Here is a 26,723-nt window from a genome sequence, read left to right on the forward strand (position 1 = left end):
TCCATAAGGCTCTGTTTTTTGTTTCATTTTGTTTTTCCTATTTTCTCTCTGTTGTTCAGATCGAGTAATTTCCACTGTTCAGTTTTATCATAGCTGCTTTTAAATCTTTGTCAGGTAATTCTGTCATCTAAGTTTTGGCACCTATTGATTATCTTTTGTATTGTTTTTGTTTTTGTTTTGAGATGGAGTCTTGCTCTGTTGCCCAGGTTGGAGTGCAGTGGCACTGATCTCGGCTCACTGCAACCTCCTCCTCCCAGGTTCAAGGGGTTCTCCTGCCTCAGCCTCCTGAGTAGCTGGGATTACAGGCATGTGCCACCACGCCCGGCTAATTTTGTATTTTTAGTAGAGACGAGGTTTCTCCATGTTGGTCAGGCTGGTCTCAAACTCCCAACCTCAAGTGATCCGCCTGCCTCGACCTCCCAAAGTGCTGGGATTACAGGTGTGAACCACTGCACCCAGGCTATCTTTTGCATTGTTTAAATCTTGTTCTTGCTAGGATGAGTGATTTTCTGTTAAAACTAGATATTTTCATATTATGTTCCTAGGCTCTGGATATTATCTAAACCTTCTGTTTCCACTGCCTTTTATTGACACTGCTTTGGCAAGGTCATAGGGGGTGCCTCATTACTGCCAGGTGGACATAGAAGTCAAGGGTCCCTACTCAGCCTCTACTGATGCCTCAGGAAGAGGATCCTTCTTGTTATTGCTGGGGGTGGGTGGAAGTCTAGCTGACACCACTGAGGTAGGTGTTGGGGCATGCCCGGCCATTAGAGTGAAAGTCCTGGCTCCCTAGTTGGCCTACTTTGACACTGCCCCAATAGGGCATTGGAGCTCCTCACTATGGTTTATGAGCTGGAAGTCAAGGCTCCTCACTTAGCTTTTGTTGGTGTGGGTGGTGGTGGGGCAAAACTGTTTTCTGGGTTTGGCTGGAGTGGAGCAGTTACTGTCAAAAGTTTTCTGTCTTGCCAGGCTGTCCCTTTCTTGTTTCTTTGGCTAGAGAGAGCAAGCTTTTGTTGTGGCTCTTTTTGTCTGTGCCAGTTGGCATTTCCAGGTTGCTGCCTTCTTTAGCTCCAAGTCTGGGATATATTAGGCAAAAGAAAACCCAGAGAATTTACACCACCGTGTCATTCCATGGGTCCTGAGGTCCCTTACTTAGTCTGCCTTCTCTCCACTTTTCACAGTCTTCTCATGTTTTGTATATAATGTCCAGGGTCTTTAGTTATACTTAGCAGAAATAAAAGGGAAAAGTATATCTGCTCTATGCTTCTATAAGTGGAAGTCTTCAAATTTGCATTTTTGACTCCTTTAAACAGTTTTGTAAAATATATAATCATTATTGGGCAAAATGTCCCATAAAATGTATATACCTTGTGATGTTTTGCATAATATTGTGTTCAAGAGGACTGCTGGAAAATAACATTTTCATTTAAACTGAAACGAATTGTTCACATTATTAATGAAAACTTTTCCCCTCTAGGAAATAATGCAAAAGGTGTCCCAAGGCTCCTGACCAGTGAACAGAGATTTGAGAAAGACAGCCAAGCTCATGTTTTCTCCTGATCAAGAAAATCATCCATCTAAAGCACCAGTAAAATATGGTGAACTCATTGTCTTAGGGTAAGGTTTCTCCATTTGATGACACACACAGTTTAATAATACATGCTAACTTTGGCATCTAGGCTAAAAGTACTTTTTTTTTGGAATTTATATCTTACCTGCTTCCAAAAAGAATTTAAAGCTACAGGTAATGTTACCAAATCAAGAAACTCTTTTAATTCTCATATTCCTGCCATCTTTTAAAAGCACTCAAATATGACATAAGCTTTGTCTCACCCTTACCCACAGAAAGGGCAAAGTTTCTTAAAGATGAAGTGGAAAGTCCCGGCGTGGTGGCTCACGCCTGTAATCCCAGCACTTTGGGAGGCCAAGGCAGGCAGATTACCTGAGGCCAGGAATTCGAGACCAGCCTGGCCAACATGGTGAAACCCCATCTCTGCTAAAAACAAAAATTAGCCGGGCGTGGTGGTGCATGCCTGTAATCCCAGTTACTTGGGAGATTGAGGCAGGAAAATTGCTTGAACCCTGGAGGCAGAGGTTGCAGTGAGCTGAGATCACGCCGCTGCACTCCAGCCTGGGCAACAGAGTGAGACTCTGTTTCAAAAAAGAAAATGAAATGAAATGAAAAATGTATTTTGTCCACTGTCACAGTCATTCCATTTGTCTTCCCTATCCCATGTTTTGCCTCAGCTGACTTTACCAAAAATTCCCTTTCCCTTCCCTGCTTTAAGTCATTTCATGTAGGTTAGTCTTCATTTATTCTTTTGCCCCTCTACAGTAGTTATTGCTTTGTGCTGTACATTTGGGTTAAAGGAGTTGTATATGTGTATGGTGACAGCATAATGCCTCTGAAGCCCAGGACCTAGCTACTTCTTAGCTCCTATATAATTTCATCCATGTAACTCACAGAAATAGAATCTGAAGATTGAGGAATAGAGGATTCTGTTATTCCAAATTATTTCAATTTATTCCACTTAAACTTGCCATAACTATCAAAATGGAGACACAGTATTAGCCTTTCTTAACTAGAGATCTCAGAAACTAGAAAATTGCTCATTTTAGGCCAGGTGCAGTGGCTTATACCTGTAATCCCAGCACTTTGGGAGGCCTAGGTGGGCGGATCACCTGAGCTCAGGAGTTCGAGACCAGCCTGGCCAACATGGTGAAACCCCATCTTCACTAAAAATACAAAAATTGCCTGGGCGTGGTAGTGCATGTCTGTAATCCTAGCTACTTGGGAGGCTGAGGCAGGAGAATCACTTGAACCCAGGAGGAGGAGGTTGCAGTGAGCTGAGATCAGCGCCACTGCACTCCAACCTGGGCAACAGAGCAAGACTCCGTCTCGAAAAAAATAAGAAAAAAGAAAATTGCTAATTTTATTTTCCCCCTGCTGTTTCTGTCCTTTTGCCTAAAAAGCAACTCTAGATATTGCGGTATGTTTGAGAGTCAGGTTGTTAAAGTGAGAATGCGTTGTTTCAGATGAGAGAGTAAGAGAAACTGGGGAAATCTTATGGAGTTACTGAGCTTGACTGGATGTTAGGAATCCTAGAATCCAGTGCTTGTTCAGCACTGCTAGCTGTGTGACCTTGGGCAAGTCACTGAACCATCCTGGGCCTTAGTTTTCTTGTCTGTAAAAATGACAGACAAGATCATCTAAGGCCCTTTGAGACTTAAAATTCTTTTCTCAGAAACAAAACTTTAAAAGATCATAAATTTAGCATAGTAACTACAGTATTAGAACTTCAAATCACATAGATTTTAATGGTATCAATGACAAACAGCTCTTAACTACCAAAAACTTTTCCAGATTAAATTCTTCTAGCAGGAAATTTGAGAGTCATTTGAAGAATAGTTTCAAATTTAGCTTAGGGTTTTAAACTGCCAGTCTTAGCCTATAGGTTCCTCAGTTAATCATTAGCAACAGTAATTGTCTCTGTGTCTGGTACTTGGTTTCTTAAAATGCAGATAATTTTTCTTCTCAACCCTCTAGAAGTGAAGCTGGACAAGGTTTCATGCTGTTGCTACTTAGAAAAGAGCTTTGAACTACAGGAATGCAATGTGGGACTAAAGAGCGAGATCCAGAAGTGGGATGAGTCATGCAACTCAGAGGACAGTAGTGAAGGGGCAGTGAGGAGTCGACAAAGGGTCTGGGGGCAACACAAAGTCTAGAATAGCTAAAATAATTATTAGCTAAGGGGCTGTACTTTGGACTTACAGCAAGGCTAGCAACATTACCAAGGGCTTTCTCCAATACAAAGTGTTTTATTTTTTATAAAGGGTCAATGTAGTTTCTATATATGGCAGTCATTGAGTAAACTCTCTTCTCAGCTTTAAAACATTCTTCCTTGCCAGCCACAATTACAGGCCATTTTATAATCACTTCCTCCTCCAGCCTCAAAACTGTTCCTGTTCCCTGCTTCCTTTCCCCCTAGATTGACCAACTACATATGGTGGATCATCAAACCCAAGATTTGTCAGGGGGCTGGGGCAGGGGAGGTGGACAGTGAATGAGGAAAGATTATTATTAAGCTACTGCTCATGCCTCAATGAAGCAGTAAAGAATGACATAACCACATGACAAACATACTTAAATTCAAATTCTGGCTTTACCAGTGTCACTTCAGAATATAATTCTTCTGAGTCTGTTTCCTAATGTATAAAAATGGGGACAGTGATTTCAATCTGGTAGAATTTTTGCAAGGGTAGATTTAGTGAGGTGATGTGTATGGGATAGCATTCAATAGTGACTGGTACATAGTAAACACCCAAATATTTTTATTTTGTTTTTAACTTTTTTCCATTGGTTTAGTACTTGCTTACCTTTAGGATGTATGTGTGTGTGTGTGTGTGTGTGTGTGTGTATGTGTACATGTTATGGAGAAATGGTCGTAAGATCTGAACAACAAAAGTATGTTTACTACTTAGCAAACATGTCTGTTGGACAGGTTCTGCTAACATAATGAGAGTGCATTTGTACATTCAGGTAGCTAAGACTTAACAAATCTAAAAATTCCTTACTTCAAAAGTTCAGCTATTTAAAGTGTTTGGTTCACAATTAAAGGAGATTGTGTTTTAAACAATACATACTGTACTTTTTAAAGGTTGTATTAGCACATGCAAACAATTCGCCTTAAAAAAACAGAATGAGTCATAAGGAGTCAGACATGCCATTAATCAGCTCTTAATTATCTTCCATAAACGAGGGAAGGAATAAAAGAGAGATAACTCGAATCTGTGTGTAATCCAAAAGGTTCTCTGTGACTTGGAATGAAGCCAGAAAAAGAATCTCATTTTGTTTCACACACTGGCACCTGGTATGGAGATCAACAGTTGGCTCAAAGGAATTTTAAATAATTATAATGTGTTAATAGATAATTAATTGGGAATTGATTCTGCAAGGCAAAGTCAAACATTTGTTTTATAATTGTGCAGTTCTTGCAAGAGATCACCTATACTTTTTTTTCCCCCATCAGGTATAATGGGTCTCTCCCAAATGGCGATAGAGGAAGGAGGAAAAGTAGGTTTGCTTTGTTTAAAAGACCTAAGGCAAATGGGGTGAAGCCCAGCACTGTCCATATTGCTTGTACTCCTCAGGCTGCAAAGGTAAAAAAAAAAAAAAAAAAAAAAAAAGCTACATAAATTAACTTGGAGAAATTGAAAGACTTTTATGTGTTGTTTATATTCTCTAGCATTCCCCTCACATTTCTATTTCAGAAATTGCCTTTTGTTTGGATTGGAGAAGAGACTTTGGAGACATGGTATTTGAAGAGCTGCCATATGGAAGGGGAATTGGACTTTTAAAAAAAAAATGACAAACCAGGATCAGTGGGTGGAAATTAGAAGGAAACACTCTCTTTCCTTATTAAAAGAGGTGGGATGGGGGACAGGGTTTTATCTAGTACTTAGAATTATGCAGCTGTCTGCCCTGAGAAGTGGGAAGTTCCCACTCTGTTACTAGAGGGGCCTCTCTGGGCTGGATGAAGAATGTGATGTATAATATGTGTATTCAGGTATTAGAAGCATGTTTGGATGAGGTAATTTTTAAACTAAGGGTCTTTACTTAAGATTCTGTGTATTGGTTGTATTCATTTTTGGTTTATAACTTCATATATTTTAGCATAGTACCTTGCACAAAGTAGACCTCAATAATTATTAAGTTGAATCAAAGCTATGAAGGCAATATCCAACTGCATCTACAATATAACTTCTCAACCCCCTAGCCTATTTCATGCTTCTAGCCCCCTTTTATTCTCCTAACAAAATTTCCAGAAGCTGGACCACCATTTCAGGATACTTGGGCTTTTCCTAGAGTGACAGACGGGGGGGGAATTTCACATCTTTATATTTTCTGTGAATTCGTCTGCCTCCAATTTTATAACACTGACTTTGTGTTACAAATAATTTGATATTGTAATGAGCAAATAAGAAAAATTAGAAAGAGTTATTTGACTCCTGGAAGTACCTGTATCTTTAGCTAAGTAGCCCTAGGATGTACATTAATATTACACCATCTGAAGCATATCCTTGTAAGTTAAATAAACAAGAGACAGAAAAATTGGCATATGATGTGGTTTTAGGTTGCAGCTTCAATGTCTGAAGGTAATTGGCTTTTCAGCTTTGTTTTATATCCAGTTTGATTTGTGAAAGAATCCTTAGGCCTTGACTAGGACTCCTCCATTACTATTTGGGAGCCAGTTGGTGCAGAAAAGGGACAGTTTGTTTTTGCTCCTTTGGCGGAAGGAATATACTAAGCAGGTGGTGGAAGTAAACCTCAGATTGATTGAATCTGAGGAGCTTCTTACAGTATCTCCCCCCAGAGTGCTCTTGACATTTTGGGTGTGCCACTTTTTCATTGTTCAGGACTTTCCCACATACTACAGGACATTTATGGGTCCTTCACCCACAAAATGCCATTTGAGCCTGCAAATCCTCGTAACAGCCAAAAAATGCACAAAATATTTTCAGATGCCCCTTAGACTGCTAATACTACCTCTGGTTGAAAACCACTATCAGGGAAAATATTTCTAATCCCTGCCGCTGTAATACCATATTCTGTACTTTTCTTCCTATTTTACTCTGCCATGCCGTCATGTTTTCATTGTTATCTCTTTTTCATCTTTCATCTTTACTAGGCAATAAGAATCTTAGGGATCACAGATTGACTCTTGGCTGGGTGCGGTAGCTCACACCTATAATCCCAGCACTTGAGAGGCCAAGGTGGGCGGATCACTGGAGCTCAGGAGTTCGAGACCAGCCTGGGCAACATGGTGAAACTCCATCTCCACCAAAAATACAAAAAATTAGCCAAGCGTGGTGGCATGCCCCGAGGTCCCAGCTACTTGGCAGGCTGAAGTGGGAGGATCACTTGAGCCCGGGAGGCAGAGGCTGCAGTGAGCTGAGATCATGTCACTGTATGGCAGCCTGAGTGACAGAGTGAGACCCTGTCTCAATTTAAAAAAAAAAAAAAAAAAAAAAAAATTGACTCTTCCTCTTTAAATTGTGGAGGAATGTATTTGTGAGGTCATGATGAAAATTAAGCATTTAGTCTGGCAGTCATCTGGGATGAGTAGTTAAAACCCTGCGTTGTAGTCCAGTGAGACTCAAACGTAACTTGACATAGTTTTTATTCTCAGCCTTAGAGTAGGTTTAATAACTAACAAAGATTACAATTTCAAAGCACATAAAAACCAATGTTTTAAAATCTCCTTAGCCGCTAAGAATTAATTTTCAAAATACTGAGTAATTGTTTCATTGAAAAGTCAGCTGTTTAACGGGGCACAGTGGCACATGCCTGTTAGTCCCAGCTCCTTGGGAGGCAGAGGCAGGAAGATCACTTGAGCACAGGAGTTTAAAGCTGTAGTGTGCCATTTTCCTGCCTGCAAATAGCCACTGCACTTCAGCCTCTGCAACACAGCAAAACCTCGTCTTTTAAAACATATATGTGTGTGTGTGTGTGTGTGTGTATATGTAGATATATGTTTAAAACCTGTAAAACAATTATATAGTATTTATGAATACCTAAATGTGTAGAAAGAAATATGTAAAACATGCATGTAAATGATCTACACTGCATTCTTGAGGTTGGATACCTCTGTGGAGAAAAGGGAACTGGGAGAGACATGTAGGCAGCCTCAATTGTATCTGTAGTTTAATTCCTTAAAAAAATCAGAGGCAGCCCAGGCACAATGGCTCACGCCTGTAATCCCAGCACTTTGGGAGTCCGAGGTGGGCGGATCACGAGGTCAGGAGTTCGAGACCAGCCTGGCCAACATGGCAAAACCCCGTCTCTACTAAAAATACAAAAATTAGCCGGGCATGGTGGCATGCACCTGTAATTCCAGCTACTCAGGAGGCTGAGGCAGGAGAATCACTTGAACCTGGGAGGCGGAGGTTACAGTGAGCTGAGATAGCGCCACTGCACTGCAACCTAGGCGACAGAGCGAGACTCTGTCTCAAAAAAAAAAAAAAAAAATCAGAAGCAAAAGTGGCAATATTAAGCTTTGATAAAGCTGAGTCGTTAGTATAGTCTCTTCTATATTTGGAAATAGGGTATTTCTGTATTCTCTTTGTATATTTGGAAATTTGACAGTCTTAAAGCTGTTGTTTTAAGGCTTTATCTATTACAGATTAGTTGCAAATTGAAACCAAGTAAAAGCTTATGATGCCAAACTTCTAATTAAGAAGGAATTTTTCATTTAGCTTCTTTGCTGTATATAATTATTGTCTTTTGTCTTTGTGTCTGTTTTCTTTTTATGCAGCCCATTTGTACTTCCTTTGTGTGATGACTAGATTTTTCCCCTCCTTTGATATTATCTTCAACTCATATACATAGAAAACACTTGAAAACAAAACTGAAAAGTTCTTTTTAGCAATGTTTTTAGTTTGAGGTAAATCAGAAGTACAGTCATAAGCATTACATCCCTTTCCTTTGGTAATATTTAATCATTCTATGAATGTGTTTTTTTAATTATTTTCTTTTATCTGCTGGGACCAAATCCCAAATGCATTTTCCTGTATCTCACCCAGCATATGGCAAACATTTGTCATCTGTAGAGTCACAAAATGGTTAGAAAACCAGTTAACTTGGCTTATGAGTGAACTTTATAGCTCTCTGAATGACTTCAAAAATAAGATTCCTCTTATTTTGCAAGATTTTGCATTTTCTTCTTATCAGAGCAGTACTATTGTTTTCTGTTTTTATGTGGGATTTGGTTTTGATTATTTTATAATTTAAAATACTTAATAAGGGAGTCTAGTGGTTTGATAAAAGAAAATTATGGGCCGGGCGCGGTGGCTCACGCCTATAATCCTAGCACTTTGGGAGGCTGAGGTGGGCGGATTGCCTTAGCTCAGGAGTTTAAGACCAGCCTGGGCAACATGGTGAAATGCCATCTCTACTAAAAATACAAAAAAAATTAGCCAGGCGTGGCAGCGTGCACCTGTAGTCCCAGCTGCTTGGGAGGCTGAGGCAGGAGAATCACTTGAACCTGGGAGGCGGAGGTTGCAGTGAACCGAGATTGCACCACTGCACTCCAGCCTAGGCGACAGAGCAAGACTCTGTCTTTAAAAAAAAAAAGAAAGAAAATTATGTTTTTACTCTGTAACTGCTTCTAAATATTCTTCGGTACCCCATTCAACCCGAGAAACTACTGTCACAGCTGACAGGAGTTATTAACCTCTCTAAATTTCAGGGGAAAAATGTATAAATATGTCATGTATTTGATAAATAGTTTTCCCTTTTTTTAATGAAAAGCTTATCTGATTGGATTGACCTGCCTACTAATTTTTGCTATTAACTTTTTCATTCTTAGGCAATAAGCAACAAGGACCAGCATAGCATATCATATACTTTATCTCGGGCCCAGACTGTGGTGGTTGAATATACTCATGACAGCAACACCGATATGTTTCAGGTATTATAACATCTAAAATTTTTTTTCTTAAAAAACAAAAAAGTTAAAAATCTATTGTTGGTGACTTTTGCTGAGGTCAAATAAAGGATGATCAGATTTTTATACTGTGTTTTATTAAAATATAGATTGATTGCTAACCCTTATAAATAGAAGTCAGTCTAGCATGGTTGAGATGGGCTCCAGAATAAGAATTACTGGTAAATATTACATAACCATTATATGCCTCAATTTCCTCCTCTGTAAAGTGCAGATAATAGACTCTCCCCTATGACTGTTAAGAGGCTTAAATGATCTAGTACATGTAGAGTACTCAGCGCTGTGCCAGGCACTTAGTAAAAACACTTAGTGAATAGTAGCTATTATCCAAAAAAGAAAACAGTAAATATTCTGCACACATTTATGACTTTTTCTACCACTACCTCCCACCTTCCTCTCTAGGTAATAAACAATCCAGGCACTTGCTAACTATTTGTATTATCTATGTGAAATCAAACCTTTTTCTCAGCACGTATTTGGTCAATGCTACTCATGCAATAAAAGTATTTTTCTCTTACTTTTTGTACCAATCCAGTGCTGATATTTTTATAAACTGATAGATTTTAGGACAGTCAATTCCAAAGATGTAAATAGAATCCTTGATCTTCTCCCTTAATATTGAGCTCTCCGAAGCTTAGGCTTTTTAAAAACAAACTTAAGTAGAATATACATTGCCTGATAATGTTGCTTTTATAATTATTGTCACATTGACTTTTCCATTTTTCTTTATTTTACAAGGCAAATAAAAGTGAAAAGACCTGGAAATATATTTAATTTCAGTCAATAGTGAAATATTTCTTTGAAGCCACTCCCTCTGCCCAACCCTTTTAATGAAATGAGATACTGAATTTCTTTTCTCTAGTTAATATTAGAATGTGGGCATTTATTATGTTTTCCTCACTTTTACCAAAAATAAATAACATCTTTAATGAAGATTAATGTTTAGATCCAAGAAAAACCTAACACAGAGCTTTAGGATGATTTTTCACATTTTGTTTCACTGACAAGCAGTGAAAATGAATGAGCTTAGCTTTTTTTAAAATCAAGATGCTACTAGGCCTGTAGTCTCAGTTACTCAGGGGGCTGAGGTGGGAGGATAGCTTGAGGCCAGCCTGGGCAACACAGTGAGACTTCGTCTCTTTAATAAAATATAGATAAATATATATATGTGTGTGTGTGTGTGTGTGTGTGTGTGTATCTCCAAGATATTTGGTCACAGGCTAGAATTTTAGCTTCAGAAAGTACCTTATATTTCTTTGTTTACCGCTTATCTTTTGTGGATGAAGTTAACTGAAATCTTGTGAGTTAAAGATGATAGAGTTACTTGGGGGCAAAACTGAAATTAAACCAAGCATCGTGAATTCTGAAACAATGTCTTCACCATCTCATGAAGGCCCTTAAATAAGTTTTAACAGTTTGGGTTTTGTCTTTTTCATAAAGTAGAGAATTTTTCCCAGTATCATAAACTGATTATGCCCTTTCTACAGGTATTATACCTTTGGAAAATCCAAACATTTCTGCATCAAAAAGACTGTGATATATCAGAAACTACCTTGATAAACTAGCCAGTCTTTGAGGAATTGTATTGGAAACATTCTAGGATTGTCTACCCTGTAAACTGAACAAGAACATTTATTGTTCAAGTCATCAGATATTCCAACTCCAACTCTATGCATTGTTTGTCACTATGAAGTACATAAGGGAGACATTACAAGCAGATTACATGCCTAGGTGCTGTACTGACCCTCTAAATCTTAAGCACATTGTGTTGAAGAAGGATGGAGAGAAGACTTTACACTGGTGCCTTTTCATGTAGATCTTTTTATCCGGTTAAGTAGGATTTTGACCAGCAACCAGTAGAAAAGCATTCTAGCAAAAGAGATGGCGAAGAAGTAGTACACAGTGTGGTAAAAGATTGTGTTGTAGCTAGTATACACAAATAGCAGGAAATTCGGCTGGATTGGTAGATGGGAGGCAAATCTTGAGTCAGTTTCTAACTATTATCAGAAATAATAAACTACAAATTTTGGATAAGCCATAAGGAACCATTGAGTTTTCTCATGAGGGTAAGGGGGAGTAACAAAAGAACTGTATTTTTAATGCTAATAATAGCAGGGGAAGAATTATTAACAATCATATTTTGGCATCTGCACATTCATGGTGGTTTTTTTCTCTTTATAGATACTTGTTTCTTCTCATTGTCATTACAAATATTGCTTCAGTGTCTTAAATATTCTCTTCCAAGACCCAGTTGAAATGTCAGCTCTCTGGAACAGTCTCTTTACAAATAAGTGCTACTTCTGTTGATTCTGAATATTAGTTCAATCCTTAGCCTATATCTTTTAGCTTTTAAAGAGCCTTTTTATTTGGGGAAATATTTTTAGTTTCAAAGATCTGAGGCCATTTAAGATATCTTTATTTTTAAGAATAAAGAAAAGGAACATCCAATCTTATATTTGTTAACTAGTTTCCCTCTAAAACTATCCAATCTAAATAAAAAGACTTTATACTTGACAGTTGGACAAAAACACTAAAGAGGTTTATCTGAAAGTGTGCTGATATGAGGAACTTGAGGCTAAAATATGTAAAGAATGACTTTTAAGAGTCTTTATCTTTGTAGAGGTTCAGTATTTTTTCTCAGTACCCACATTCTTCAATTTTATGGTACTACTTTATAACAAATACATTCATGAACTGATAATTTCCAAATGTTTGCTTTAAAGCCCTGTAACACTTGTCACTTTTGTCATCTCCCCATTGATTTCCTTTTTTCTTTTCAACTTTCAAAATGAAATTAACTTATTTACTAGCTAGTACCTCTGAAGATATTTTTAAATCTCTGACACCTCACCCATCCAGAACTCTTATCTGGGAACCTTGACTCTCTGAAATATCCCTAAGAACCAGGAAGGGTATCTATATAAAATAAATGCCACAAAGTTGATGCAGTGAAATTCCTTTTCTATTCTCCCTAGAGAATCCCTTAGGCTCTCACCAGAACCTTTTGAAATACTTTTCTCTGAAATAGGTTATTTGATTTCTCAACCCATAATAGAGTAAGAGTAGCCAGTTAAAAAAGGGGCTTGTTGTTGGAAACAAGCGTGACCAAAAACAAGGAGCGATAGCTGACAACCTGACAGAAAAGAAACAAGAAAATATGTGAAGTGTACATAAGACCTCAAAGCAAGGCTATGTAAGCCCTTGACATAAGGACCAGCAGTCTTGTATACCTCTTATAGCACCTGAAGACATCACTGCATTTCAGCTTAATGTAAGTGGTATTTATAGTGTAATGTTCTGCAGTCATCCTAAAAGATTTACTTATATATGTTCACTATATTCTGTTAAATAAGGTAGAATATCTCTTTAAATATCTCTAAAGAGAAAAAAACCTACATGATACACATATTTCCATCCAAAAAAGGTTAAAATTAAAATCTGCAGCCATCCAGAAATCTCAGCCATTCTTGAATTCTTCATTCCCTAAGGGTTTCGTATATTGTTGTAAGTTCTCATTTAATTCCATGCTCTATGTGATTACTTCATCAGAGACAGTCTGACTGATTAGTTTTCAAGAGTATAGATGCCCCCAACATTAAGTATGGTAAACTTCAACTTTAGAAATTTCAGAGGCCTAATATTTTCTCCTTATTGTGCGCTTCTTGAATGGATTTTCCACTGTGTTCTTTGAATGGGTTTATAGATATTTTTTTTTCCCTCAGATTGGCCGGTCGACTGAAAGCCCCATTGATTTTGTAGTAACTGACACGGTTCCTGGAAGTCAAAGTAATTCTGATACACAGTCAGTACAAAGCACTATATCAAGATTTGCCTGCAGAATCATATGTGAACGGAATCCTCCCTTTACAGCACGGATTTATGCCGCAGGATTTGACTCATCAAAAAACATCTTTCTTGGGGTAAAAAGCTTTTTTTCCTAAATGATGCTTTCTTTTATACTAGCTTTCATTCCAAGTTACAAGTAATTGGAAGCTCACTGCTATTATTTCTACTAGGAGAAGGCTGCCAAATGGAAGACATCAGATGGGCAGATGGATGGCTTGACCACTAATGGTGTTCTTGTGATGCATCCACGCAATGGGTTCACAGAAGACTCCAAGCCTGGAATATGGAGAGAAATATCGGTGTGTGGAAATGTATTTAGCCTGCGTGAAACCAGATCAGCTCAGCAGAGAGGAAAAATGGTAAATACTGAATGATGTTTTCTTAATTAGCTACAGTAAACACATAGGATGAGTAGAACTGAATGCATTACATACATTCCAGAAAACTCTTAAATCTATTGCCAACACAGAATACTAAGTCTATCAAACACTGACTACCAAATTCTGTACTAGAGGACAGTCTCTTAATATTTCATTTAGTAGCCGGGCGTGGTGGCTCACACCTGTAATCCCGGCATTTTGGGAGGACGAGGCAGATGGATCACCTGAGGTCAGGAGTTCGAGACCAGCCTGACCCACGTGGAGAAACCCTGTCTCTACTAAAAATACAAAATAAGCCAGGCATGGTGGTGCATGCCTGTAATCCCAGCTACTCGGGAGGCTGAGGCAGGAGAATAGCTTGAACCTGGGAGGCAGAGGTTGCAGTGAGCCGAGATCGTGCCATTGCACTCTAGCCTGGGCAACAAGAACATTTTAGTAAACTCTGGAAGTTCATTCTTCTGTCATATCATGTTAATATATTTTAAAACCTAAGCTTTCTTAAACTAAACAGCACTCTCTCTGATCTTTTCTGTTGCCATCTGTATATCTTTGACCATATTTACCTCATTAAAAATATTAGACTTATTGATTAGCCAGATGTTTTAATCATAAGTTGTCTTTACCATAAGGCTAAAAAGAAATATGTTAATGTTTGATATTTTAGCCTTGATTTTCAAACTTAACGTTTTTCATAACTGCTGTCAGTTTCTTGAATATTTAGTGAAAATCCTAGGAAATCTCATTTCTTGAGTAAGGAGTACTTAAAACCAAAACGCTTACGTAAAAATCCAAAAGAGTGGTGAATATGTTTTTCAACTCTTGTCTCCTCTAGGTGGAAATTGAAACCAATCAGTTACAGGATGGCTCGTTAATTGACCTCTGTGGTGCAACATTGCTATGGCGTACTGCAGAAGGCCTTTCCCACACTCCTACCGTGAAGCATTTAGAAGCTTTAAGACAGGAAATCAATGCAGCACGACCTCAGTGCCCTGTAGGGTTCAACACACTAGCATTTCCTAGTATGAAGAGGAAAGATGTTGTAGATGAAAAACAACCATGGGTATATCTAAACTGCGGCCATGTACATGGCTATCATAACTGGGGAAACAAAGAAGAACGTGATGGAAAAGATCGTGAATGTCCTATGTGTAGGTCTGTCGGTCCCTATGTTCCTCTGTGGCTTGGATGTGAAGCTGGATTTTATGTGGACGCCGGCCCTCCAACCCATGCGTTTAGCCCATGTGGGCATGTGTGTTCAGAAAAGACAACTGCCTATTGGTCCCAGATCCCGCTTCCTCATGGTACTCATACTTTTCATGCAGCCTGTCCCTTTTGTGCACATCAGTTGGCTGGTGAACAAGGCTACATCAGACTTATTTTTCAAGGACCTCTAGACTAACAGACCATTGTCCTGCAGGACTACATTATAAATTTATAAGCTAAGTGAGTTGGGTTTTCGAACCTGTTGTCCACGTCACAGTTTTTCTGCTCTGGTCATTTGCATTAAGATGAAGAATTTTTTTAAAACATTTATAATAAATAGTAGCAATTTCTGAGCAAAAATCTGGGAAACTCAAGCAAAGGAATTTCTGAAAGTATGTCTTCTGAATTCTGAGTTTTGAAAATATATTTTGAGGAGAAAAAGACATAGTCTAATTTGATGCCTTCCTTTTAGTGTTTTTGAATCACCTATCCTCAGTGCTGAAATTGTTTTGTATAACTGAGGGTACTGTTGGTTCAAACTATGTTAGTTTACAGTTTGTTGCAAACATTGTAAAATACAGCGACATGTATATTAACTTTTTTCTATTTATCTTTATTATAGAAAATACCTTAGAATGTTCTTGATAGAGTAGCATGGTAACGATGGTGTCACACCCTTGGTGTGAATGGTAGCTTAGTGAGCAACCTAGCTCAAGGATTTGCAAAGTTAGGAAGAAGGACAAGAGAGCCTCTCTCCCGACCCCAATCTAAATATGGAATTTGGTAAATTAGAATACTTTGTAATTTGTAAGACCAAATTCATATTAATTACGTGTGTGAAAGGTGTTTGTTTTTAACCACATTGAAGATAATCAGGAAAGATTTTTTCTTAATGTTTCTCTCGAGCGTAGTACTATAACAAAACCTTAATGCTAAGAAACATTTTATATGCTCCTTTGAATATGCAATTTAATCTAGATTATCTATTTTTCTCCCATGATAACTAATCTGTTTTTAGTATCAGCAGCATTTGGCAAGTTTATTTTTTGGATATAAACTGTGGTTCATCTGTTCACTGTTTCTAGAAAAAAATCATTCCCATAAGAAAAAATATAAATTAGCAAGAAAGGAGAGTGACTTGATTTGCTTTTGGAAAAAGAAATGCTTAATTAATTATTTTGTATTTGGCCTTATTCAGGCATTAGGAAATCTAGAGATCTAAAGGGTTGAATGACAGTAGTGCCCCGTTTTTAGCAGACCAGCCTTAACTCTGGGTTTGAATCCTAAGGAGATTGCCACAGTGAGACTTAAGCAAATGTTTGGTTGGCAGATGAGCACCAATGACTGCAGCGTGGAGTGACGCACTGCATGGTCTGTTTATTCTCTAATTCCAATATGTCTTTTGCTTCCAGAAGCAAGAAAAGTTTCTTCTCTCCCCTCCTTCCCACCCTTTTTTCAAAGGCACCACAAGTATAGACAGTTGCACTACATCAAATCTTTTTTTGACACTTGTAGAAACCAGTACACTTTTAGATTAGACAGTATCTTCTTTTAATATTTTGATTTGTTTTCCTTTAGTTTGAAAAGTTGTATAATACTTAATTGACTGTAGCAAAGTTTATATGTGGTAGCATAGCTTTAATTTATCCTATTACAAAACTGTTCTGAATTTTCTTTTGGTTTTTAAAAAACAAAACTTGTTGCTTAGAAGCCATGAACTATTTTATTTTACTTCAACTGTCGAAACTTCCTTGTTTTAAAAAATGATCATTTGGGTTCACTCAGGAAATGCATGTCAGGAAACTTGTATTATAAGTTTATTAGTTGTGACGTATCAGTAACTGCTGTTACCCCTTTTTCAAAGAAACATAGTTGATTTTGAAGTTTTCTAGATTGTCACATGCTTTGTGACTAATGCAAGATAGCAAGTCCTGTGTTGTATTTGTTCTAGTCATTTCTATTCAGGCTATATATTGTAGCTTAATTTTTATTTGCAATTAATTTATTTAAGTAAATACTTTTCAAAATAGATAATTGAATTCGTCTCTGTGAGTTCATTTTTGCATAATTGAGAAAGAGAAACCAGAAGTGAAAACTGTGAACAACTCTATTCCACACTCCAAAAATACTCATTTGAAATAGATGAAGAGTTTGCATTTAACGTAACACTTTAAAGTCTCTGGTTCTTTTTGAAAAGCATCTCTCTTAATAAAGGAACTTTGTTAGTGGTTGAATAATTGAGGCCTTTTCTAAGTTAAGCCTTGCTAGGGAGTTGGCACCTGTAAGTTGCATGTTAGACTATTTAAATAGTGGCTTCGTAACCATAAAAGTTTCACGCCCTTCCCAAAGCCTGCATTTTCTTCTAACAGGTAAAAACAATTTCTTCTAGCAGGGAAAAACCTGGCACATTTTCTATCAAATTCAAGTTTTAAAAATTCAGGCAATTTAAATGATCAGTTGGGTATTTGCTGTTCAAGCAGAACTGTTATTTTGTCATGGCCTAATAGAACACTTTTACTTACTCAGTTGTATTAAGGGAATGTCAGTATTCTGGCCAAGGAGGAGAAAAAGTTGTATTTAGGTCTCCTAAATGCATTCTCAAGAAAGATAATCTTTATGGCTTAACTCTTTTATCAAAGTAATCTTTATATTTAAATGCTACTTAATTTGTTCAAGGAATTAAATTTCCCTTTATCTCAAATGTTAGGGTAATGAAGCAAGACAAGAAGGGAAGCCATTCAGACATCAGAGTTTTTTTTACTAGGTTATCCTCTTGCAACCTTCTTTGCTTACTTCCCTCATGTAAAAGTATTCCAGTACATGTAAAGCAGGGTAGGAATAATTAATAATATAAGTATGTAATTACTTTTTTTTTTTTTTTTTTTTGAGACGGAGTCTCACTCTGTCGCCAGGCTGGAGTGCAGTGACGTGATCTCGGCTCACTGCAAGCTCCACCTTCGGGTTCACGCCATTCTCCTGCCTCAGCCCCCCAAGTAGCTGGGATTACAAGTGCCCGCCACCATGCCCAGCTAATTTTTGTATTTTTAGTAGAGACAGGGTTTCACCATGTTGGTCGGGATGCTCTCGATCTCCTGACCTCGTGATCCGCCCACTTTGGCCTCCCAAAGTGCTAGGATTAATTACTTCTAACATTTGAGTGTCCCACTTCACTCTTCCCGTCTGACCCAGACTGAGGGCACTGGTGAAAGTCCACTTATTAAGTCTTTAAGGCTATAAGCTCAACATAACTCTAACACTTTGGCCCTTCGTTGCAATGGATCATCTTGTGCTACCACTTTTTTTTTTGTTTAAGACAGGGTCTTGCTCTGTTGCCCAGGCTGGACTGCAGTGGTGCAATCACAGCTCACCACAGCCTCAACCTCCCAGGCTCAAGCAATTCTTCCACCTCTACCTCCTGAGTAGCTGGGACTACAGATACACACCACCATTCCTGGCTAACTTTTTTCATTTTCAGTAGAGACTCCGTCTCACTAGATTTCCCAGGCTGGTCTCAAACTCCTGCTCTTAAGCAGTCCTCCTGCCTCAGCCTCCCAAAGTGCTCGGATTACAGGTGTTGAGCTGCCACACCCTGCTGTGCTACCACACTTTAGAGACCACTGGTTAATAAACCTATGTTCCATTCCCTTCTCTGTTTTCTCTAAGCATTGCCCTATAGCAAATCAGAAGAGCAAAACTCTGCATCACTGAACTCTGTTATTCTGTCACCCCCACTTTCAGAATTACTCTTATATAAGTATTCTTTAATGTTTTGTCCTCAAATTTTATCTACTTTTTTTTTTTTTTGAGACGGAATTTCATTCTGTCGCTCAGGCTGGAGTGCAGTGGTGTGATCTCGGCTCACTGCAACCTCTGCCTCCCGGCTTCAAGCAATTCTGCCTGCCTCAGCCTCCCCAAGTAGCTACGATTACAGGTGCCCGCCACCACACCTGGCTAATTTTTGTATTTTTAGTAGAGATGGGGTTTTGCCATGTTGGCTAGGCTGGTCTTAAACTCCTGGACCCAAGTGATCCACCCACCTCGGCCTCCTAAAGTGCTGGATTTATAAGCATGAGCCACCACGCCCGGCCTCTGCTTTCTTAAAACAGATTTTTGTATACCCACTGTGCACCAAGCCCTGTCCTAAACTGGGTGATATAGCAGGAAAAAAAAAAAAAAAGATCCCTGCCTTCATCATGTTTGTATTCTAGTGGACAAGATAGAAATGAGCAAGAAAAAGTAAATATATGTATATATACAATATGATAGATAGTGAACTGTGCTGAGGGGGCAAATAAAGTAGAAAGAGGAGATGCAGATGCAAAATGTCATATGCTGGGGCAGGAGGAGAAGTGTTTGCAATATCAAACAGGAAGTCCAGGGAAAGCCCCACTGGGAAGGTGGTATTTGAATAAAGCTCTAAAAGAGCTGAAGAGAGAAGGGAGTGGCCACTTAGAGGGGCATTTAGGCAGAGAGCTCTACAAGGCCCTTGCAAGGGCCCCGAAATAGAAGCATGTCTGGGATATTTCTACAATAGCAAAGAGGCGTGTGATGCCAAGTGGTATGAATCAAGGAAGAGTAGCAGGTAAGGTCAAAGAAGTAAAATGACAGAATTTAAGTGAGAGATAGGGATGACAATAGATTATGGAGAGCCCCCTGGGATTTATGGCTTTAATTCTGAATGAGATTGGGACATTGGAGGGTTTTGAGCAGGTGAGTGACTTGATGTGACATATTTTAATAGGATCTGAATACACTGAAGGTGGGATCAGGGAGAACATTGCAGTAATCCTGGAGATAAATCATGGTTTGGATAAGGTGGTGGCAGTGGAGGTGGTTTGAAAAGTGATCAGATTCTGAATGTGTTTTAAAGGCAGACCTGACAGCATTTGCTAGCAGATCAGCTACAGGGTTTGAAAGACAGAAGAGGGATCAAGGATGACTCCACTCAATCAGCCTCAGCAACTAGAAGGATGGAACTGCCATTTGTTGAAGTAGAGATTATAGGAAGAACTGTTTAGGGGATGAGGCTCACTGGTGGAGGAATCAGTAACTCAGTCCTGAGTATTAGACTGAGGCACCTGTTAGACGACATTTGCCAAAGGAAGGACATCTCCACTTTTAACTACTACCAAAGTTCTCAACCATTATGATCAGTGTTCTCTGTATACCCCACGCTAGCTTAGAAACAAACAAAAAAGTATCCCTCCTGATGAATGGTGAATTTCCTTTCATTGAAATAGAGAGTTGGGACACCTCTCATGTTTCTCTCTTTGCTTTGGCTTCCCTCTAAGGAAATAAGGTTTGTTTTCAACTATAATTGCTTCATTTAGCCAAAGTATTCTGATAAAGTTTTTCTTCCTCCTTGCCATATACACCTTTTTCCTGGCTCTTGCCTTTTTAAAAAAAAACAAAAAAAACTGTCTTCAGTTTTCTTGAATCTTAATATTTTGCTGCTTCAAATCCTTTTTGGCAGTGGCAGAGCACAAGTTGTGCTTTGCTTTTAAAGTTTTTGAAAAAATATTTGAGTGCTTATGGAAAACAGAATTCTTAAACCTATAAGTTCAGATTTTAATGTCCAGTTTCCCTGAAGGAAATAGACCTGTATTTGATAATTATCAACAAAAAACAGTAATAAGATCAAGTTTTCCTAATAATCGCCATAAAATACCATGTCCATGCATTGTGTTAGATGATGGAACAGGAATGTTGGGTTATTTAGGTTGACATTAAATTGTCAACTCAGCTATGTGTGTGAATATTAAGCCACAGCATACAAGCATTCCTCACAGCTAACGTGTGCGTGTTTGCTATGTGTCAAGCACTATTCTAAATGTACCCTACTAGGAATATTACTGATATTATTTTAAAAATCAAAGCATCCCTGTGAGGAAACAACTGTTACATCCATTTTACAATGGAAACCAGCCATAGCAATGTAACTTGCCCAAGATTCACGTGTCTTTTAACTTGGGGACTTGGAATTTGAACTTTGGAAGTCTCACCCAATTTGTGTGTACATAATCGCCACATTTTGTTGCTTCCCCATTTTAATGATGGAACACATTGAAGGAATTCTTTTGCGAGCTGGTAAATAAGTATGATTTCTGGCACATGATAGATGTTCGAAAACTATTTCTTGGGTGATTGAAGAAAACTGAGAACTCTGGACCTTTAAGCTACTTAATACTGAGTAGAAGCATTAACAAAAATAGAAGAATAAAGGTTACATACAAGCTATTTATTTGATCAGAAAATATGCTTTCATTGGCTGAAAAATAGGAGGGAAAAGGTGAAGATACAACAAAAAGTGGCACTAACTGGAAAGTTGACAAGGCAACAAGAAGAAAATCGATGGTGCCAGAATAGAACAAAAGGATTACCCTGGAAGAAAGAGAAGAAATATCAATGATAGCCAAAAAGGATGTCATCCAGACATTCAAAGTTTTAAGAACCTATTTTAATGAGGAAAGTCACAACAAGCAGCCAGTATTTAAAGGGAAAATTAAGATTTCCTGAAGTTATATCGTATTACTGTATAACTATTAATAAAATATAAACAAGAGAGGATCTTGGACATCAAGTTACAGATGAGGAAATGAAGGCCAAGATGAACTGATTACTGATTGACAGATTGGTATTAGAACTTCCATGCCTATGTCTATCTTCCAAGACTCAGTTATATTTCCATGTTTTGTTTGTTGAAGCAAAGGTAAGAACATTGCATTTTAAGTTTTTGTTTTTAAATTATAAGTGTCTGCAGAGTAAAACTATCAACTCTTGTTGTCATGTAAACAATGATTCCCAAATGTAAGGAATGATATGCTTCAGATTTCATTTAACTAAAAGGCTGCCTAGTTTGGAAATGAAAGACAAATGCAGGGAAAGAGAATCAAGAGTTGTCCAGTAGACTCGCTTACAGTCCTTTGGTATGCTATATAAATCATTATAAATCATTCAGCTAATATATGAGTGCTCATTCAATGACAGGGCTCTTATTTTACTCTACTATTTGTTATGGAGTTAAGACAGTTATTTTGCATACCATACCCCTGCAAGAATGCAATGCATTCAGATACTGTTCACTTTCAGTTGGCTTCTTTGTCAAGTGACCTTTGGGAAATTAGTTATTTGAAATGGAGATGGTAATGTCTTATTAAAATGTTAAAATCACTATACTATCAAGCAATTCAAAAAATCTTTCTCAATTCACAAAGTAGTTGAACAATAGTAACCTGAACCATAGTGACCATAAAGTTTTCTAAATTTGGGGCCTGGTGCAGTGCCTCATGCCTGTAATCCTAGCACTTTGGGAGGCCGAGACGGGGGGGGTCACCTGAGGTCAGGAGTTCAAGACCAGCCTGGCCAACATGGTGAAACCCTGTCTCAACTTAAAAAAATATGAAAATTAGTGAGGCATGGTGGCAGGCGCCTGTAATTCCAGCTACTTGGGAGGCTGAGTTAGGAGAATCACTTGAACCTGCATGGTGGAGGTTGCAGTGAGCCGAGATCACACCACTGCACTCCAGCCTGGGCGACAGAGCAAGACTCTGTCTCAAAACAAAAAACAAAGTTGTCAAAATCTGGAATCGTGAGGGGCAGGAGTTGAATTGGACCAGGTGTATAGGGACAAGAGAATGAACGGTTCACACAGACTGTCTGCTATCTACAGCCAGGAGCTCCCAAAGTAGTATGGGCTCAGGTGGCAGCTGCGGAGGGGTAGTGGGAGGGATCCCCCACTGTGAGTCTTCCCAAGTTGTTTTGCACAGGGGTTGGGGAAGAGAGAAAAAGCAGTTTTTTGGAGATTGGTCTCTCTCCCCAACCCCCATCTCCCTCTTTTTCTCTGTCTCCCTCTCCTCTCTCATAAACACACCCACAAAAGAAATCCTCCAAATTTTGGAATAAGTATAGCTTCTCAAGGTGACTAGATTGAAAGAAAGTGTTCACTTGAGTGTGTGAATTCTAACATGTTTCTTAGTGTCATTTCTATATTAGTCATACTGCATGAATGCAAATGTTGATTCTATTTTTCATTGATTTTATTCAAAGAACTCAACTGTAACAGGAATCCCTGAATCAAGTATACTATGCAAAGTTGGTATCTTGTTGCAAAGGTAATACAACTGTGAAGTGATACTTGTTATGATGAAATTAAAGTCAAAGATATGACTCTTGGGATGTAACCTTTTGCAGAGAAGCATTAAAAGAATGTTATTCTGCTTTGGTATATGCTATAGGACTTTTAAAATTTGAGAGTTAACAATCGAGTTTCTTTGCAGCTGCTTTTATGGTTTCATTATTGCTACTGACTTCAAATATAGCCATATTTATTTACCCAAGTGTTTTAATTCCTCTTTAAATACAAAAGGACCATTGAAAATGTTGTCTGGGTGGAATTTCACAAATACAAGGAATTCTTCAGACAAGGCATGGGTCCAAGCCTTAATCCAGTCTGGCATCAGATACCAGTCCTTAAATGTTCCTTTATCAAAGTAGGTAACAATGGGCAGTTATTCACTGTAAATAAACTAGGGACTGAGTGAGGGGAGTTAGAAAATATCAAGATAAGCAGTTTGCCCTTCGGAGAGGATTCAGTTGTACTGAAGCCAGCATTTCCTATTATTTTGTAACATACTTTTATTTTTAACTCCTTGGCTCTGTGGTCATGAATCTCATTACCTGCCATTCTATGGGAACAAAGTAATTCAACCCTTTGGCATCAATCAATTAATACTTCTTCTACCCTATTTTAGTTCCTTGGGTCTTTGGTGGTGGCCCTATGTATGGAATTAGACTTGCAACAGCAGATGGTCTCAGACTAACAAATTTACAGCCTCTTTATTTTGGGAGCTCAGTGGGCTCTTTGAAATAAAACAAAATCGGAGCTTTTTTTTTTTTTGAGATGAAGTTTTGCTCTGGTTGCCTGGGCTGGAGTGCAGTGGCGCAATCTCAGCTCACCACAATCTCTGCCTCCCGGGTTCAAACAATTCTCCTGTCTCAGCCCCCCAAGTAGCTGGGATTACAGGCATGTGCACCATGCCAGGCTAATTTTGTATTTTTAGTAGAGACAGGGTTTCTCCATGTTGGTCAGGCTGGTCTCAAACTCCTGACCTCAGGTGATCCACCCACCTCGGCCTCCCAAAGTGCTGGGATTACAGGCGTGAGCCACTGTACCCAGCTGGAGCATCTTAAATGTATTTTAAAGTTATCCTCAGTCTAAGGAGCTTTTTAATCATTCAATGGCTAATGGAAAGGATAATCCAAATTATCTGTAGCTGAAACACTTTTGAAAGGATATGTAGTTTGGAGGACAGAGTACAGAGCAATGACCCAACATATCAAATTCTCTAACAACAAATTCCAAGGAATTTGTTCCTATTAGCTTGTATTGGAATGTAATTCTGTGTTGATCTGTGACACTAGTTCAAACATCTTTTTGATCTGCAAAGATGTTTTGTCATAATGGGAATTAAAATAGAAAGTTGATCTTCACCTTTTCATTCATTCCTTCATTATGATGAGTTAAGCCTGCTGACCAATGAAATGTCCTACAAAATGGGAGGAACATGAGCAAAATAATTGACATAACAAGGAGAAATACACACTTTTACTCTGAGAATATTACATTAATTTGACCTTTGTCATTATTGTTGTTTATTATGACTGACATTTTGGACTACTGATTAACCTGGATTTCCAGATATCCCTGGCCTGATTTGTAAGTATATCTGTAACCACAGGACCCAGCATCTACTAGAGAGGGTTTGCAACAAGAAGCTCATACCTCATTGAGTGAAAATATTTCAAAAACATCTGTTTTGTTACTTTGTTTCTTTAAAGTTTCCCTTTATGTGGAAAGGTGATAAAACGCTTTATTTAGAGAACTAGGTATAATTAAACAAAAGGGAATCTTATGTAGTGACACTATTTTCCTGGCTGGAAAAAACACATTGACTCTTAAGGTTCTTTATGTGCTTCTGTTTGCATGGTTCATTTCCAGCTAACACAGCATTTCTGAAATGCCAACATTTGCTTTTTGTTTTCTGGTGTTGTGTCTAAGCAAACTAATATGGGTGCCAAGAAGATAATGCTGTGTTTTTAATGGAATGCCAGATCATCAGCTCTTTTTGAAGTGGGGTTTGAGGTAGTTATTATGTTAATAAATCTAAAATTTGATCCCTTTTGTTGACCAATTATTTTCTCCTGAAGAAAAACTATCCTATGACCAGCAATCTTGCAAACATATATTGGGGCTAATATATACTGGAATGAATGGATAAAAGAGTGTGAATAATGCAATACATCACAATCAATCTGATTAGAAAAACAGCTCAGAGCAAAATTATCTGATAATTTAAGATACTAAAATTCTTTTTTTTTTTTGGTATTTGTATTGGAATTTAATTATATGTTGACCCATGACACCTTTCCATTAGCCATTACCAAAATCTCTTTTTTGGTATTTTAAATTAGTAGCGTGATTGGTACCTGTATGATTGGGAGTTAAACTATCAGATGTTATTCTGCTTCTTAAAGGCTAGGGGGGCTTTGTCAATAGAGTAAGGGTCTCCCTCTCTTAAACAGAGGTCTGTCCAAGAGAATAAAATACGTACAGGAGACCTGAGGAGATTATGAGAAATAAGATGTCTTGCATACAGTCAGCCTGCAGTTAAATATTCATTGAATATTTGAGCAGATTAGAACTGGAGCCTTCATCCTTCATGTGTTGAAGAACTATTTTTAATTTTCTAGCAACCTTAAGATCACTGGATAGGAGAGGAACTCCACTCTTGAGTGGAGAAGTAAAGTAGGAAGGGTCTGGACTGACAGTTGTGATAAGCCTTTTTCTCCATCCTTGTCCTGTGGGACTCCTGGGGAAACCTCAGACACGGAGGCCTGTTGACAACTTAAATTGGAAAGCAAGAGCTAATTTTAATTTGATCTTTTTTTTTCTGCTTGAGTATCACAATTTACAATGCTCTGGTAAAATTAGTGATTTTTTAAAAAATCATTAAAGATGTCTAGAGGGGAATTCTTTCTTTTCACTCACCATGAGAGTGGTTGTTATACAGAATATCTCTTAATTGCCTGACTACACAGACATGTTTATCCACTAGGAAAGTGAAGCATGTATTAAAAACTGAATACCTACTTTGGGTGCATTTATTCAGTAAAAATGTATTGAGCTGAGATGCTCTGGAAATACAAAGATGAATAAAGTAGACATGGTCCCTACCCTTACAATGAATGCTGCAGTCTTGCAGAAGGTAAATAAGCAATTACAATATGGTGTAAGCGCTATAGCAGAAGGAAAGATCTTTGGAAAACAATTTGGAAGTTCCTCAAAAAACTAAAAATAGAACAACCAGACGATCCAGTAATCCCACTGCTGGGTATATACCCAAAATAAAGGAAGTCAGTATATTGAAGGGACATCTGTACTCCCATGTTTATTGCAGCACTGTTCACGATATCCAAGATTTGGAAACAACCTACATGTCCACCAACAGATTAATGGATAAAGAAAATGTGGTCCCCATACACAATGGAGTACTAATCTGCCATAAAAAAAGAATGAGCTCCTTTCATTTGCAACAACATGGATGGAACTGGAGGTCATTATGTTAAGTGAAATAAGCCAGGCACAGAAAGACAAAGTTTGCATGTTCTCACTTATTTGTGGGAGCTAAAAATTAAAACAGCTGAACTCATGGAAATAGTAGAAGCATGGTTACCAGAGGCTGGGAAGGGTAGTGGGGATATGGGGGAGAAGTGAGGATGGTTAATGCGT

At 38.2% G+C, this 26,723-nt stretch overlaps 1 protein-coding gene across 2 annotated transcripts in view; it reads left to right on the forward strand.

Annotated features, from left to right (window-relative positions):
• The window catches only part of PELI1 (pellino E3 ubiquitin protein ligase 1), a 59,974-nt gene extending 43,010 nt beyond the window's left edge, over window positions 1–16,964 (forward strand). The window contains exons 2-7 of one of the 2 annotated variants that reach the window (XM_054474988.2): window positions 1,478–1,617; window positions 5,031–5,160; window positions 9,369–9,470; window positions 13,229–13,426; window positions 13,523–13,711; window positions 14,565–16,964. In XM_054474988.2, coding sequence (XP_054330963.1) covers window positions 1,547–1,617; window positions 5,031–5,160; window positions 9,369–9,470; window positions 13,229–13,426; window positions 13,523–13,711; window positions 14,565–15,131 — 1,257 coding nt within the window. In that variant the 5' untranslated portion in view covers window positions 1,478–1,546 and the 3' untranslated portion in view covers window positions 15,132–16,964. The remainder of the gene's footprint in view (window positions 1–1,477; window positions 1,618–5,030; window positions 5,161–9,368; window positions 9,471–13,228; window positions 13,427–13,522; window positions 13,712–14,564) is intronic. The other variant, XM_054474989.2, reaches the window with a different exon arrangement.
• Window positions 16,965–26,723: the final 9,759 nt, after the last annotated feature.

Source organism: Pongo pygmaeus, chromosome 12 (genome assembly GCF_028885625.2).
Source record: "Pongo pygmaeus isolate AG05252 chromosome 12, NHGRI_mPonPyg2-v2.0_pri, whole genome shotgun sequence".
NCBI classification, from domain to species: Eukaryota; Metazoa; Chordata; class Mammalia; order Primates; family Hominidae; genus Pongo; species Pongo pygmaeus.